Raw genomic sequence first — 15,136 nt, forward strand, 5'->3', positions numbered from 1 at the left:
TTTTATACGTCACAAGACTTGCTTTAAGTTAAAAAAAAAAAAAAAAAAAAGCAATGTGATGGCAATTTTCAAATGACAGTTCAAATATATTTCTCAGTATTTTTCCATATGCATTGAGAGCTAATATCATTCATATAAAGTATTTTAACAAGTAAATCTAAGAATTTAAAGAACAGCAAAGAGAATTAGTCAAATTTCAAGATACATTTTCATTAGATATTTCAATAAGACGGAAAAGATAGGAAAAAATATTAGTCAAACGTAGTCCTACTTTATAGAATTTTTTTTTTCTTTTTCAATAAAGGCCGAACCTATTTATCTACATTTTTCACTTCTGATTGGATTATTTCCAAGGCCATAGCTATGACAAGCCAAGAGATCTAACATTTGGAGGCAAGATTTTCAATCAGCCCATAGCTTTTTAGCTGCTTACACTTCACTCTCATTGAAATTCTGAAAGGGAATTCAAACTAATCAAATTTATTTCAGCTGAAATAATCTTTTCAAGAAATTATGGAGATTTTAGACATTTTTTGATACTTATGTAGAATAGGGATTGTGTTATCATTTGGCATATTCTGGTTAGATTACGTAAATCACCAGAAGGTCCAAATGAAAACGTTATGTCTTTTTTAACCAAAAATGATGACCAATATTTGAAATGCTAGCAAATAGTTAAAAATTAAGGGAAAATTGCAAACAATTATAATCTGGTAATTTCAATAAAAAAACAAGGTACTTGTGCTTTTTATGAACTGTGCCGAAATAATGTTATTTAGAAAGTCATTCTTAACATATAGAGAAGGGGGGGGTTAATCATTCTATACAACAATTTAATAAACAAAATACACCACAAACAAATTTAATAAACAAGATATATAGTTTGCTAATTCTTAGCTGCAACGATTTCATTGAGTAAGCATTTAGACACCTTTTGATGGTTTATGTAATCTGCCCAGAATATGAGAACAATAATGGAGTCCTTATTCTATATAAGTACTACCCTTTTTTTTTTAAGTAAAAAAAATATTTCATGAATAAACTAGGTTGTCAATATAAAAAGAAAAACCCAAAAAAATTGACATAAAACTTTTACAAATGTACAACTAATTAGCAATTTTGACTTAAGAAATTAAAACTGTATGTATCATTGTTTTAATTTTTCTTTTTATGGAGAAAAATAGTTATCAAAAATTCAATTTTGCTAGTCTGTAGTTTATGATATAATACACAAACTCAACCGAATTAAATTTGATGAATTAGAATTCTATTTCAAAATTTTCTGAGCAACGAGTGAAGTGTTAGCAAGCTAAAGAAATATCTGACAATTGAAAATCTCACAAATTGTGCCAAACCCTATCAAAGGCTTTTAGTATGTCAAGAGATATTGATATAAAGCCTGGTTAAAAATTTGCTGATCCTACGTGATATTAGAGTCAACATGTCAGGAGGAAAGCCATATAGCTTGTTATCAAGTAGATGGTTTTGCTGAGGTGATTGAAAACTTCTGAATTTATCATAAATCAGAAAATCTTACTCATGACATACAGGAAACTGACTAGTCAGTACCAAGCTGCAGAAAATCAATCTCAGTATTTTTAAATACTGGGCAGATTAATGAAATTTTCCAAGGCAATATGAAGTATTTCTCCTTTAAACAATTGAACAGCTTTGTAAGAGATATTTTAGATTGCAGCTTCTAAAGCATTATGATTGGAATGTTGTCAGGATCATTTTGTCTTGTTGGCATCAAGGTTCTGGATAAGTTTGGCAACATCCTGGAAAGATGTATGGATGTCGTTCAGAATGTTTCCAGTCATGAGGAGGGGGTGGAATTCAGAAGATCGACTGCCCTGATAGCAAAGAGTGGAATTTGATGTAAAGTTCATAGCAAAAGTTTGGCTTTCTTAGATGCTGACAAAATCATGTCTGATCCATAGATAATGTTGAAATGAAAGTCTTTGTTATTTATGAAGACTCATGGGAACTAAGCCTCTGCTTAGCCACTAGATTTAATGGATTGGATATAAGAATCTTGTTATTTTTTTTTTTATAATGTTTTTACATTGGTTGTGGCCAGTCCTAAAGGCAGATTTGGTTTCATAAAATCTATTTTGTTGGAAGCAATTGAAATAATGATTTCAGTGGGAAATGGTGACAAGGTGTACCATGAAGTTTGTGGAGCCAAAATTGTCAACAATGTGGCTCATTCATATAACCATGGAGGTTTCAGTATGCAACAAGGTGAATAAAAAATAAATCATTGAGGTAAACTGACTTTCTTGTATCCGGCACATGTTAGGATCAAGTCTTCGCTGATCATGTGTAAGTGAATTCAGACACAGAAGCTGCTGTTCTTAAGTGAGCATGGAAAACCTTTTCACCATGCACATGTTCTGTGTTACAGGTGAAGAAGGTCCTTCTTGCTTCAGTTACTACAAGCCTGAACTGCATACTCCAGTATAAAGACACAAGGAGAGGAAGTAATACATTGATAACAGATTAATGAAAGATTTACAGATTAGGAAGAGAACCCTTGTTTCATTTAAAATGGTAATATATTGGAAAGACGGTTAAAAGATGTTGATCATTACACAAAAAATCTTTTGTGGATGATCCCATCTCCAGTGGTTGTGTTAATAAACCAATAGACAATAGAGTTGAATAATAAATGCTACATATCTCTGTATGCCTCAACCGTAAAAACTCACTTGCTAATAGTGTTTAAACATGCTTATTAAAATATATAGATACACCAAGGCGTTTTTTTTTTTAATTTGGAGGTAAAAATGTTTCTAAATCAAGATGAATTACCACCTGCTGTACTGCTGTAAGATTTGAGCAATCTTCATACAGCTTGTCTTCAACATGTAATGCATTCACTTTTCCGATCGTATCCAAAACCGCATCATATGTGCAAGATGTAACACCACCAGCATCATAGATACCACTTGTCTGAACACATGCTTTGACAGCCTGGAACAGATTTCATTAGCAAACTGGTGGCTCTAAACACATTTACTGGCTAGAAGTTCAAAGGCGATCAACTGAAGTGAATTGCTATGTGAAAGGCAGACATGGAGCAGCTCGTCATGTACTTTTGGTATTCATCACTGGAATCAGGAATGGCTAAGGTATGCCAAGAATTCAGCTGCTGATCAATGTACAGAGATTGAATAAAATAGAAACACCTTGTAAATCTTGTATCAATTTTAGAACACCTATAAAACTTTTAAAAACATTATCAAAATATTGGTTTCATTTTGTTCTGAACTAATAGTGCATACGAGCAAGAAAAATAAAATGGTGGATCTATCAAATTTTCAAAGAGAACAGATTGTTGGTGCCAATATGGCAGCTGCTACTCTAATGGAAGTGGCCAAGATGGTGGTTGTATTGAATACTCTTGAGGGTAATGACAGTCTATGAAAAAGAAAGGAAAGCATCCTCCTCTTAACAACATTCTGGAAAAAAAGCCAATGCTGTCTGAAAGAAATCGTACAGCTACAGCCCTTGTAAGGATTATGAAGAAAGAGTACAAAACCATAGCACTGAAAATGATAGAGCTTAATCATCTGGACAATCCTGTTTCAACAAAAACTGTTTACTTGAGCTTCACAAGGGTGGATTTCATGGAGGGCTGCCATCAGAAAACCATTGGTTTTGATCATTTTCCATAATTTTGTCCAACCCCGCAAAATGTTTTGTGGGTTAATTTGTTTTGTAGATGTATATTTTATAAATGATAGTTTCTAGTTGACCCATAGATGAGGCCTTGACATGTATTAACACCCAGAGTTAGAGTGGACCCGAGAGTAAGTGCAATTATGAGATAATGCCACATTTCCCAAAGCTACCAAGTAAGAGCTTCATGCAGTTGTGTCATACCTAAAACAATGTGGTTTAGTATATCACTAATTATTATTAGAAGTTGAAATTTTATGGTCTTTTCTTTGCATTTTTTTTTATTAAAATTATCTAACACATTATAAACATAAAAGAAATGAAAATTGTTTTGGAGATGAGAATCATGTTTTCTAACTAAATAGAGATATTTTTTGTTTTTAAACTGTAGACATTATAATCAGAATCAGGTTTTAATTTTAGAAATTTATAAAGTAATCAGATGAAACAATATTTTTAAAGATGTTCGTTTATTTTGATTAATTTTATTTTTAACTTTATTTATTTTTTGTTTTATTTTAAGAATACCTGTCCCAGGCTGAGCAAAATTAACTCTCCAAAGATAATAATTTTGAAACCTTTATGTTCTCTTCAAAAATTAAAATAAAAAAATATTAACACTAAATCTTATGTCTAGAATCTGTATTATGATTTTGGTTCAGAAAATGCCTCAAATTTAAAGCTTAAGATTAAGAGGCCTTAAGAAATTGAAATTCAGGCAATATTGCTTGATTCATGTCTAAGGGATTATAGATAAAATTCAATGCAAATTTAAAATGCTTGAATTTTTAAATGAGGGGAGGGCATATTAGTAGATCTTAATCGCCATGGTTGACTATGGCTGAAGCATCTTTAACCTTGTTGCCCTGACAGTTTGTTTAGCTAGAACAAAACTGCTTGTAGCTGAAATATTGCAGAGTTCATAACCATAATAGTACCTGAACTGTTGGCAATGTTCTTTCTGGACGTTTATCTCCTTCCTGATTTCAGATGTTGATGCAGACTCCCTCTACATCTTGAGCGGTCATCTGCAATGACCTTCAGAGATTCAATATTGATGTCAATCACCTACATGTCTCGTCTCACAACATCTTTGCATCAGAGTTGAGGGTGGTCAGTAGACTTTCTCTAAAATGGCAATTCTCCATACAAGTGTCCCCATCCTCATTATGGTAGACATGGCCCAGTCAGCATTGCATGAAGAGGATGAACATGCTGAGATAGGCTTGTATGAGATAGCATTTGTGTTGGCACTTATTCTGTCAAGATATGTCAAGGATGTGGCAGAGACTACACTAGTGAAGAGTGTTAAATCACCACTCCTGTCCAACATAGGTAGTCCATGACTCATTGCTGTCTAGGAGTGTGCTAATGACGCAGCCATAGTATACTGCTATCTTAATCTTCATTGTAAGTTTGGAATTTTTCTACACTGCCATTAAAAAACCCTTTAAAATACTCCAAAGAAACTTAAATTTGGAAAATACTTATTAATTGATGTCTAATACTGATTGGTAAAATTTTACAAATCAAAGTATTAGAATTTTCATGAAGAACATCCAGTTCTCTTTTACCTCCTTTGTATAAAAACAAATTAAACTAAATATATCCTACATTTGGATCACTTGAATGTAACAATTGGATTCCCAAATTAGTTGGGGGAAGGGATAAATAAACAACCCTTAATTGAAATAAACTTTGATAAATTCAATCTTTACCCACTTCCCAGGTAAATCCAGAGTTTCTCATGAATCAATGAGAACAAATGATGAGGTGTACTCCTGTTTCAAGCTACAAACATTAACATTTATACCCTTATTGGTTTTTATTTTTATGGTGTTTAGGTTATATAAAATAAAATACAACATATTTCCTTTTTATGGATGCCAATATAATCTTTATCCAAGTTGGTTATCTTTTCTTACTTTTTATTTACTTCAAACAAGGTGCATTACGACATAAAAAGCCAAATTTATAGAGATATCCCAAGTTGAAAATTGTGCAGCAAGAGATTTTCTCATATTACATTTAAATTTCTATATGTTAATACAGTCAGGGAAATGGAGCAAAGAGGGAATTCAAAAGGTAAGTGGTACGAAGAAAGAAACTATTAAAGTAGAAAGCTTTCTGAAAAGTGATAGGGTGTGATTTTGTTGCTTGTTGGGTTGATCGAGAGTATTTAAGTTGAGGGTCCTGAATATGACTTTAAACTATATCCGATGGGGAGGCCCCAGTTTGCAGGCTTCGGGGACTGTGGAGCCACCCTTTAATTGCCATTGATCCCAGGTCCACTCTGACCCAAAGTGATAGTACCTGTTAGGATCCCAACTATGGATTGAATAGAAACCAACTTGAGAGGAAAAAAAAAATATTCTATTAAAATATTTTTCTTCAAAATAACTGGATTTGGCATTAAATAACCTGAAAAGGGTTGGTATGCTGTAAAACAAAAACAACCAACCAACTAACAAACCAACCATTTAAGTTGAGAGGGCATAAGAGCAACACGTTTGGAATGGATTATGTTGTTGAAGTACTTGTAAAACAAGCACAAGAATGTAATATTGCAATGCCTGAACAGAGGTTGGTGCTTGGCAAACAGTGTTGGACATATTAAATTAGTTCTTTTTAGGATCCCATGTAAGAAGGAAACTAGTGGTTAGTGCATCAATAGTGGTTGCTAACAATACTACATGATGGTTTTGAAAAGAGAAATATTGATCTGGTAGAGATTACCAATTTCTTTTTTTTTCAGACTTAAAAGTATATCTTATCTATTTGTTCCAATTTATCTGTGAATGTTAGGTCAAAGAGTTTAAATGTTGGGCTCTTGGGAAGAGTGTGATCAGCTATGGTAATCGATGGTTAGAAAGCTTTCTTATAATCATTAAAGGAAAGGAACTTAGTCTTAGTAGCATTAAATGTAACCATCCATTTTTTGACCCCATTCCACTAAAGATTTAAAGTCATTTTCTAAGGATTCAGTCATTGCTTTGGATATGCATGCATTTGATTTGCCTACATGTCAAGAATCAATTGTAGTGTCCATTTCTAACACGATTGCATCAGGGAGGTCATTTATGAAAATCAGGGATAATGAAGATTTAAGGATTGACCTCTGGGGCACACCAGCATTAATGTGATGTTTATGTGTACAATCATCGATCACAACATGAATCTTTGTTTTAGTTGAGAACGATTTTTAAATATTTGTCCAGTAATACCATATGAATTAATTTTCATGAGAAGACCTTAATGCCAGACTTTGTCAAAGGTTTTAGATACATCATGCGCTACTGCCCTAGTTTCACCTTTGCCTTATCCAGCATATGGTATATGTGTTCTGAGATGACCACTGAAGATATCTAGTAGAACGGACTTGCCTGAATCCATACTGTTGGTCAGAAAGAAGTCTAGCATTTTTAGTGAATTTATTGCTAGATTGGTTAATGATGCAAAGATTTTAGCAAAAATACACCAGACTTATGGAGCAATACTTTTTCCGCGTGATGTGCTTTAAGAACACTAGCAAAAACATGCTCTCTTTCTGATTGTATATTTTTATTAGTAAACAGTTGATTGTGATATGTCACCCTTCCCTCTTCGAAAGGAGGAGGTAATGCTTTAGAGCAAGAGCTAGTAACCTATGGCCCATGGGCTGGTTCCGGTCAGCAAAGGCATTTTGTCTGGCCCATAAGCCTTATGACTACTTTTAATATGAGAGATGAGACTTTAGAATAAAAAGAAAAGAAAAGAAAAAAAAAAAACGAAAAAAAAAATGCCTACTGTTATATTCCTCTGATCCACCCAACCGAATTTGAAGACTACAAAACCCAATCAAAATCCAATAATCTCCATTTCTCCATAAAAAATTTAATACATAAGCATAAAACAAAAACTGAGCCAATTTGACTGAATGACCAACAACAGACATTAGCCTAATGATTAGGCGTGGGACAGCTTCAAAGGGATAATATTGTCTCAGTTGGCTTTCTGTTTCATTTCAACAGTAAGCCCCAGCGCTTAGCCCTACCACATGTAGGTTGCTGGAATCTTTCAATGGGTCATGTTTATATCTTTTCATTAACAGTTTCAAACATACACTTCATAATTTGATCTATTTCACTTCGGGTGATTTTTTTTTTTTTTTTTTTTTCACTTTAAAATATTTTAACGTTCTTTGAGAAAAGTTTTACATTTTTTTTAGGTGTTTTTTTAATTTTAGATTTTTTTTGTTTTTGTTTTTCTGAATTCTTAATATTTATTTTTATCATGGTTTTAAATATTTAAATTGACAGGGGTCTGCATTTGTAATTTTCATGGATTTTTCATTTATGGTCTTCGTCCAGCTCACGACTGTCATTATAACACGATTCTGCCTTAGAGGATTGCTTCATGACAACAAAACAGATTACACTACCCCCACCCTGAATTGAGCACTGAAAGATAGTAAATTGTCTGAAGTATTATAGTAAACCGAATTGAAGATCAAAAAATATTACAATAGTTTCGACTTTAGGCAGACAGATGCCAAATCTCCATTAGTAATAGCTATATGGAGACGGGTCTATCTCCAAATATTTGGGAATTTGTGAATAAACGAACAGGTAGGAACTTCGTGTAGATTATGCAAAAGGAGAATTCAAAATAAATAAAAAGAGATATTAATGAATTACGACGTAACATTTCAGCAAACAAAAGTGAGAATCCTTGTAAAATTAAAATACTAAAATTTACTTTAAAGAGACGGAGAAAAAAAAATTAAGGGGGCAGTACAATTATTACTTGTAAACTAATTAAGACGAACGTGTGTGTTTTTTTTTTTAAGATACAAATGATAAATAAATAAAAATGAATTAAATGATACGTCATAGTGTTATGGTTAGATTTCTTACACGTAAAAAAAAAAAAAAAAAAATTTTTTTAATAATATTTCTTGAGAATAACCCAGCGAAAAAAAAAAGTTTACATGAATTAAAACGTAAATTAAATTTAAAAAAAAAAAAAAAAAAAAAAGAAAAAAAAGGGCAACGCAATAATAAAAAAATGGAAATATTTTGAATTTCTTTTATGACTCATACGCATTTGGGATTAACATTTTGCACACAATGTTTCGACGTATATACAAATCCATTTATGTGCACTTTTATTTTCAAGTTTAAACTGATTAAAATGAAAATGATCTATAAATCAGTTTCTCCTCCCTCTGAAATATGTTACCAAACACACACAAAAAAAAATTATTTCTAAATGAAAACCATGTAGAAATTCAATTATATATATATATATATATATATATATATATATATATATATATATATATATTCCATCTGGTTAGGCTCTTCCTAATGTAGCCATTATTTTCTGCAAGAGTGAATCATAATAATTGCGTGGAGATGACGACACATGGATTTATAGCTATAAATTCAAGAAAATAAATCAAGGTTACAAAAATATTTATCGGGTTTTATTTTCATAACAATTGCTGGTTATCGCATTAAAATTAACGAATTAAAAATACATTTTTAGAAAAGATTTGGTGTAAATAAATAACTTCGTTACTTTCGCTTTCATCTGTTTTCCCATTTCACAAAATGGAATATTGTTTATTCCCTATAAAACATATCGGACCATCTAAATTCCACCAAGAATGGAGGAAAGTGCTACATAAAACACACACACACGGGCCGATATACATGGAAAGCACAAGGTGCCCATAAAGAACAATAATAACAGTGCATTTTATCTGTTATTCGTAGGAATGGAGAGAGAGAGAATATGGCTGCTATAATAGAGAGCAGTTGGCTTATTTTAATAGTCACTCTCAGCCCGCGTCTGTAGAGGTTCGCACACAAAAAAGTACAATTAAATAAGATAATTGTAACTAGATTTTAAAAAAATAAAAAGTTGACCCATCGCTATATTAACAAAATCGTATGACCAACTTCACTTCTCGTATTTGTCGCCTCTACGTGACTTACACATAATTATTTTTTTTAATTTTATTTATTCTTAATCGGCCAATATTTATTGAAATCAAAAACGAAAAAAATCCTATTTAATATATATATATAATTACTAAATTAAATCCCCCAGAATGCATTTCGCTTTCTTTTATTATTGAATTAAAATTTAAATTAAAAAAAAAAAAAAAAAAAAAAAACGAAGAAAGATGACCATTTGAAATTTGAAAGCATTTAAATTGTCGACTAGAAAGCAATTTCTGATTTTAGCAGTCATAACAAATCCTTAGGATTTGTTATGTATAAAAAGCTTTGGACGCTAATTACATTCACTCGTTTTATATAATAACACAGACATTCAAAACATTAACTAAACACATTTTTTGGTTCAGAAATAGAAATTCAATGACCGATATCTTCGTTTAATGGACTTGTTTGCATCTAAATCAGAAAACACATTTTAGATGCTAATAGCATTAATAAAAAAAATAGGTACTTTGGCGAAATACCGTGCCATTCCCTTTGTATATAATTATTTTTAAGTTAAATTTAATTTTTACGGTGTCTTGTTTATTAAATTGTTAGGTGAAAGTACAGAATAAATAGAAAACGCCTTCCCTATGTTCGAAATAATAACGTCATTATTTCAGCACGGCCCGTGTTCTGCATAAGTATGATAACTATATTTATAAGAGAAAATGCTAAAACAGTATACGCTCAAAATGGAAATCACTTGAATATTAAGCGAGTCATTTTAATATTTTTAAATAAAAGTATATGTTTATAGTCTACTTTCTTTCAAACATCTACATAAGCAATATTTATAATTAAACAACACAAAGAGACACTTAATACAATATCTATTCTATCGTTTACTACAAACTAAATGTTAAACAAAATTTTTAATTATTTTAACAATATAAAAACGCAAACAAGAAAGCAACGTAATTATTAATTCAAAAATGTCCTTTTTTTCAGGAAGATTTCATCATCAAGGGAAACAATTACGAAGATTTCAAATAATCTTTTTTAATATAAAACTATTCAATCTCGAGTATGTTTGAGTTTCTCGTCTAGACATGAATTTAATGAAGGGAAACATTAATAAATATTTTTATTATTAATCTAACATTTACTGAAAAGTAAAATAAGGTTAAATTAAAAACGAAATTTAAAAAAATAGATTCTTACAGGATTATATTTTGAATTATTTTTTTCAGTCTTGTACCCGGTCAACGCCAAGTAAGTGGAGCTAGTATGCTTAAGTTCAGGTATTAAAAAAAAAAAAATGTATCTCCAAAGAATTGTGGAAAATTAATAAAATAGTTGAAAAAAAATCTTAAATAATAATGAAAAAAAAGTTAAAAATTGTGTTGCATTGTTTAGTAATTAGGAAAACATACACAAATAATTGTCGAAAATTCAATGTACTTGGATGGGGGGGGGGAGAAAAAGAAGAAAAAAAAGTTAGTTTTTAAGAAACATGGAGGAAGGGGCCCGATTCAAATCTATTTTATATAATATTTTATTACAGAAACTTCATATATAAAAATAATCAGATGCGTTTAGATATAAAACTAAAATATACAAGGTACATATTTTCGTATTTCGGTGTTTTTATGAGGAATATGACCGTGTACATTTTTAGGATTTTCAAGTTAAATTCATTTACAGTATCTTGTTTATTAAATTGTCAGGTGAAAGTACAGAATAGTTAAGAAAAAGTCCTCCTTCCCCATGTTAAGAATGGGTTTCTACATGACGTTAGCATTTTAGCACAGTCCGTATTCTGTATACGTACCCATATATTTAACTGCAAAGCTAATTTTAGACGAAATAAATCATAAATTACATAATTCTCATTAGAAAGAAAAGAACTTATAAAATGTTTCGATATGACTAAACTCGCAGGAATAATGAAAATAATACTAAAATTACTCATAAAATATTAGATATAACCCATTAACTCGGCGTTGTCTTGGAATCCTTTTACTTTCATTTTTCATTGCGGTTTCTCTTAGTTTTGATTAGCTAATTTACACCATTAACGATTACTGCACAACTATTTTACATTCATTAACCTCGAGTGGCCTTCGAACCTTGATAAGTTGCGACCCCCAAGTAAAAAAAGAAAAAATGTTTTCACATGGGATTTTGAAATTTAATTTTAATTATTAGGATAACATTTTATCCTTATGTAATTAATTTAACTATAAATTTATTGTTTTAAGCTTCATGTAATGTATTGTAAATAGCTTCCAAATGTTTAAAAATTTTAATTCAACGAAGATTTTTAAAAGGATTTTCAAGTCGGAAATTGCTTTTAGTTTTATTCGCCGGTTTAAATGCTTCCAAGTTTCGTTCATTCTTCATTTCAACTGTAAACAAAATATTAAAATGGCTGACTTGTTGGGGGAAGATACTCGGTTGATTTAATTTTATAATTAAATTATTATTTATTATTATTTTTTTTTTTAATTGGGTACTTAATACAGAATCCCGATAGTGCTATTTTTTTTTTAAATAGGATTTTCAAGTTTAATTTTTACGGTATATTGCATATTAAATTGTTAGGTGATAATTAATTACCACCTCCGTTCCCATCATAAGAATGGGGGGTCTAAATAACATTATTTCATAAAGGTCCGTATTCTAAATATTTAGTATTTTACGTTTCTTTTTTTTCTTTCCAATAATTGATTGATACTAAAACAATGTGTACGACGACACAGAGGGTAGACGGTCACACAATTTTATTAATATAGATGTCTTTAGAAAACCAGCTTCATAAATAAGCTAGTAGATTTTTTAATGGAATATGGAAAGTGATCCAGCAACATAATTACGAAAATATACTTTTAAATTTTAAAAATAGCGGAAACATCTTTCAGATTCTCCAATGAAGTTTTTTTTTTTTTTTTTTTACTCATGACTTTCATGATTGCATCTTTTTAAGCCTGTTAATATTCAAATGTGTTAAAATAGATTACAAAAAATAAATATTGAAAATTTGAATTCCTAATGTGTTCACTGTTCATAGACCATCTGATATAAAATGGTATTGATATGTTGCTATATATATATATATATATATATATATATATATATATATATATATATATATATAGACGAATATTGGCTGAAGAGAGCTTGATAAGGATACCTTAAACGGGCCTTATTATCGGGCTTGAAACCGACGGTACCAATGATCTGTCTCAACTAACAACTTTCTGTACACAAAATATAAATATATATATATATATATATAATTAGTAAATGATTAAGTGTATTCGAGAAATAAAGTAAACAATTATGCTGAAGGAAGACATAGGAGGAAATCAATAAGAATTTAGTTTTAAAAAGTTTATATTAAAAGAAGAGTTTAGCTGCGTGAGAAACGGTTTTTCATGTCCACAACGAATACTGAACAATATTGAAATAATAATAATAATAATAATAATAGATTGATGGATAAAAAACTAGACACAGAAATGAACGGTCATAAAGTGAGGGACCAGTTCATTGTTTTTTTTTTTTTTTTCTTTGCTTGGCGCTATAAACAAAACTATGGTATATACAGTCGGTAGAAGCTCTGGGGTTACCAGATGGGTGACCAGATATCGGTAATATATAATGATCTTTTATAAACATGAGATGGAACGAATCTAGAAAAGTGAGGCCGATTTTAAGACCATCGAAAGCCAGGTAGGCTTGCTCCAGAGTTCGTATTTTTTTTTAGCTTAAAAAAAAAATATATATATATATACATACATACATACAAAATGGGGGTTTTAATGTTAAAATAAATCATCAGAGAATACATAAGTAAAAATATTATAAATGAAATTTGAAAATAGAAGCTTTAATTTTATGTATATATAATCATCGAAATGATTAATCATTGTTGTTGATTCAATTCGACATGTACATATACACAGCTTGGTAAGATGTAATTTACAACAGATGAAAGGGGGGGGGGGTCCTTAATTGATTTAACCTATTGGTTAGATATTTTACATTTTTGTTTTTATGTTATTAAAAAATAGATCAGGGATGAAGATAAATTATTTTGAGAGTTTTTCAAGATTCTCTTTAACTTAGAAATTCGTCTTTGGTTTTTGCAGATTCAAAAAAAAAAAAAAAATAGCAAGGGTCCGAGGCGCCTATTTAAAGCCAAATATAGCGCGCTTTGTAGCAACGACGTATATAATTAAAAGGCACTAATAGTCCTAATAATGTTTTTTATCTAAGCCTTAACTAAATAAAAATTTAATTCAACACGACACAAATAAAAAAAAAAGTGATTATGAAACTTTTTTTAATAATATTACATCAATAACAGAGAGGGTAGTAGTAGTACGAAAGTGCGTGTTTATGTATGACTCTTTCGTTACCCCTCTCTCTATAGCTCTCTTGCACTCTTACCTAATGATAAATAGAGAGGGGGAGAGCTAAATTGACAGCGTCATAGAGAAAGGTGGAGGAACGCACAAAAAAAAACGAACAGGCTCTCTCTCTTTTAAGGTAATGTATGTATATCATTTTTTTTTTTTTTTTTAACTTACACTTAGAATTTTGGATGCTTCCGACCAAGATCTACCTTTTTTTTTCTTCGATTGCTTATCTCTTGAAGTCTCCGTTTGCATTGCGGTCGTCGAAACATCACCCTGATGGGTGTGTTAGCGGACAATAACTCCTTTCCATAGCTCAGAAGTTCTTCTAACAGCAAGCGCCATTTTGAGACAATAAGGTCAGGTGTCCCCGGCAATAATGTTCGGGATTTTCCGCTACGACTTCGGCATTTGTCGGTTTTCTTGGCTTTCGTTTACGTCAATGAAAACTGGCTCCAAGCCAGCGTCTAACGAATATACTTGAGAAAGCGCCTTTATTTTTATTTATCAATTTACACACACACAAACACACACACAAACAAAAACTTTTAAAAATTAAAAGAAATGTTTAAATTAAAATAAAAAAATAAATTTTTTAAAATGAAAGAAATTTTATAAAAAAGAAGTTAATGTAGATAAACGCCAAAAATACTTTTAAAATTAAAAAAAAAATTCTTTTTAATATCAATATTAATATAATTATAAAACTTCACGTGGATATTTTCTTCACGCGACTACGAGAATTAAATTATTTTTTTTTATTGACGATTAATAAAACATTATTGAAATGAAAAATACAATAGCCTAAAATAAAAGTAAGTGTTAAGATCATATTTTATAAATGTAATAATTACGAAATTAAATTCATCGGAATGCATTTCAGTTTCTTCTTAAACAAGTCGGGCATTTTAATATTTTATTATATAATAATAGTCAATATTACGAATAAGAAAAAATTGTTTTAATTTATGACCTATCGCAATTTGAAAAGAATTTGGAAACATTTAAACTGCCGAATAGAAAGTATTTTATTTTATTTTTATTTATTTTTTTGGCTTAACCGACTTCAATTGAGGTTACGATTTAATTCGTGACTGA

General features: G+C 30.5%; 1 protein-coding gene across 1 annotated transcript in view; it reads right to left on the minus strand.

Moving 5' to 3' along the window:
• The window catches only part of LOC145259263 (uncharacterized), a 235,693-nt gene extending 221,233 nt beyond the window's left edge, over nucleotides 1-14,460 (minus strand). The window contains exon 1 of the mRNA XM_080117101.1: nucleotides 14,248-14,460. Within this exon, the coding sequence (XP_079973227.1) occupies nucleotides 14,248-14,310 (63 nt within the window). The 5' untranslated portion in view covers nucleotides 14,311-14,460. The remainder of the gene's footprint in view (nucleotides 1-14,247) is intronic.
• Nucleotides 14,461-15,136: the final 676 nt, after the last annotated feature.

The sequence above is a fragment of the Euprymna scolopes genome, chromosome 3 (genome assembly GCF_053919585.1).
Source record: "Euprymna scolopes isolate OS-2025 chromosome 3, ASM5391958v1, whole genome shotgun sequence".
Classification (NCBI taxonomy): Eukaryota; Metazoa; Mollusca; class Cephalopoda; order Sepiida; family Sepiolidae; genus Euprymna; species Euprymna scolopes.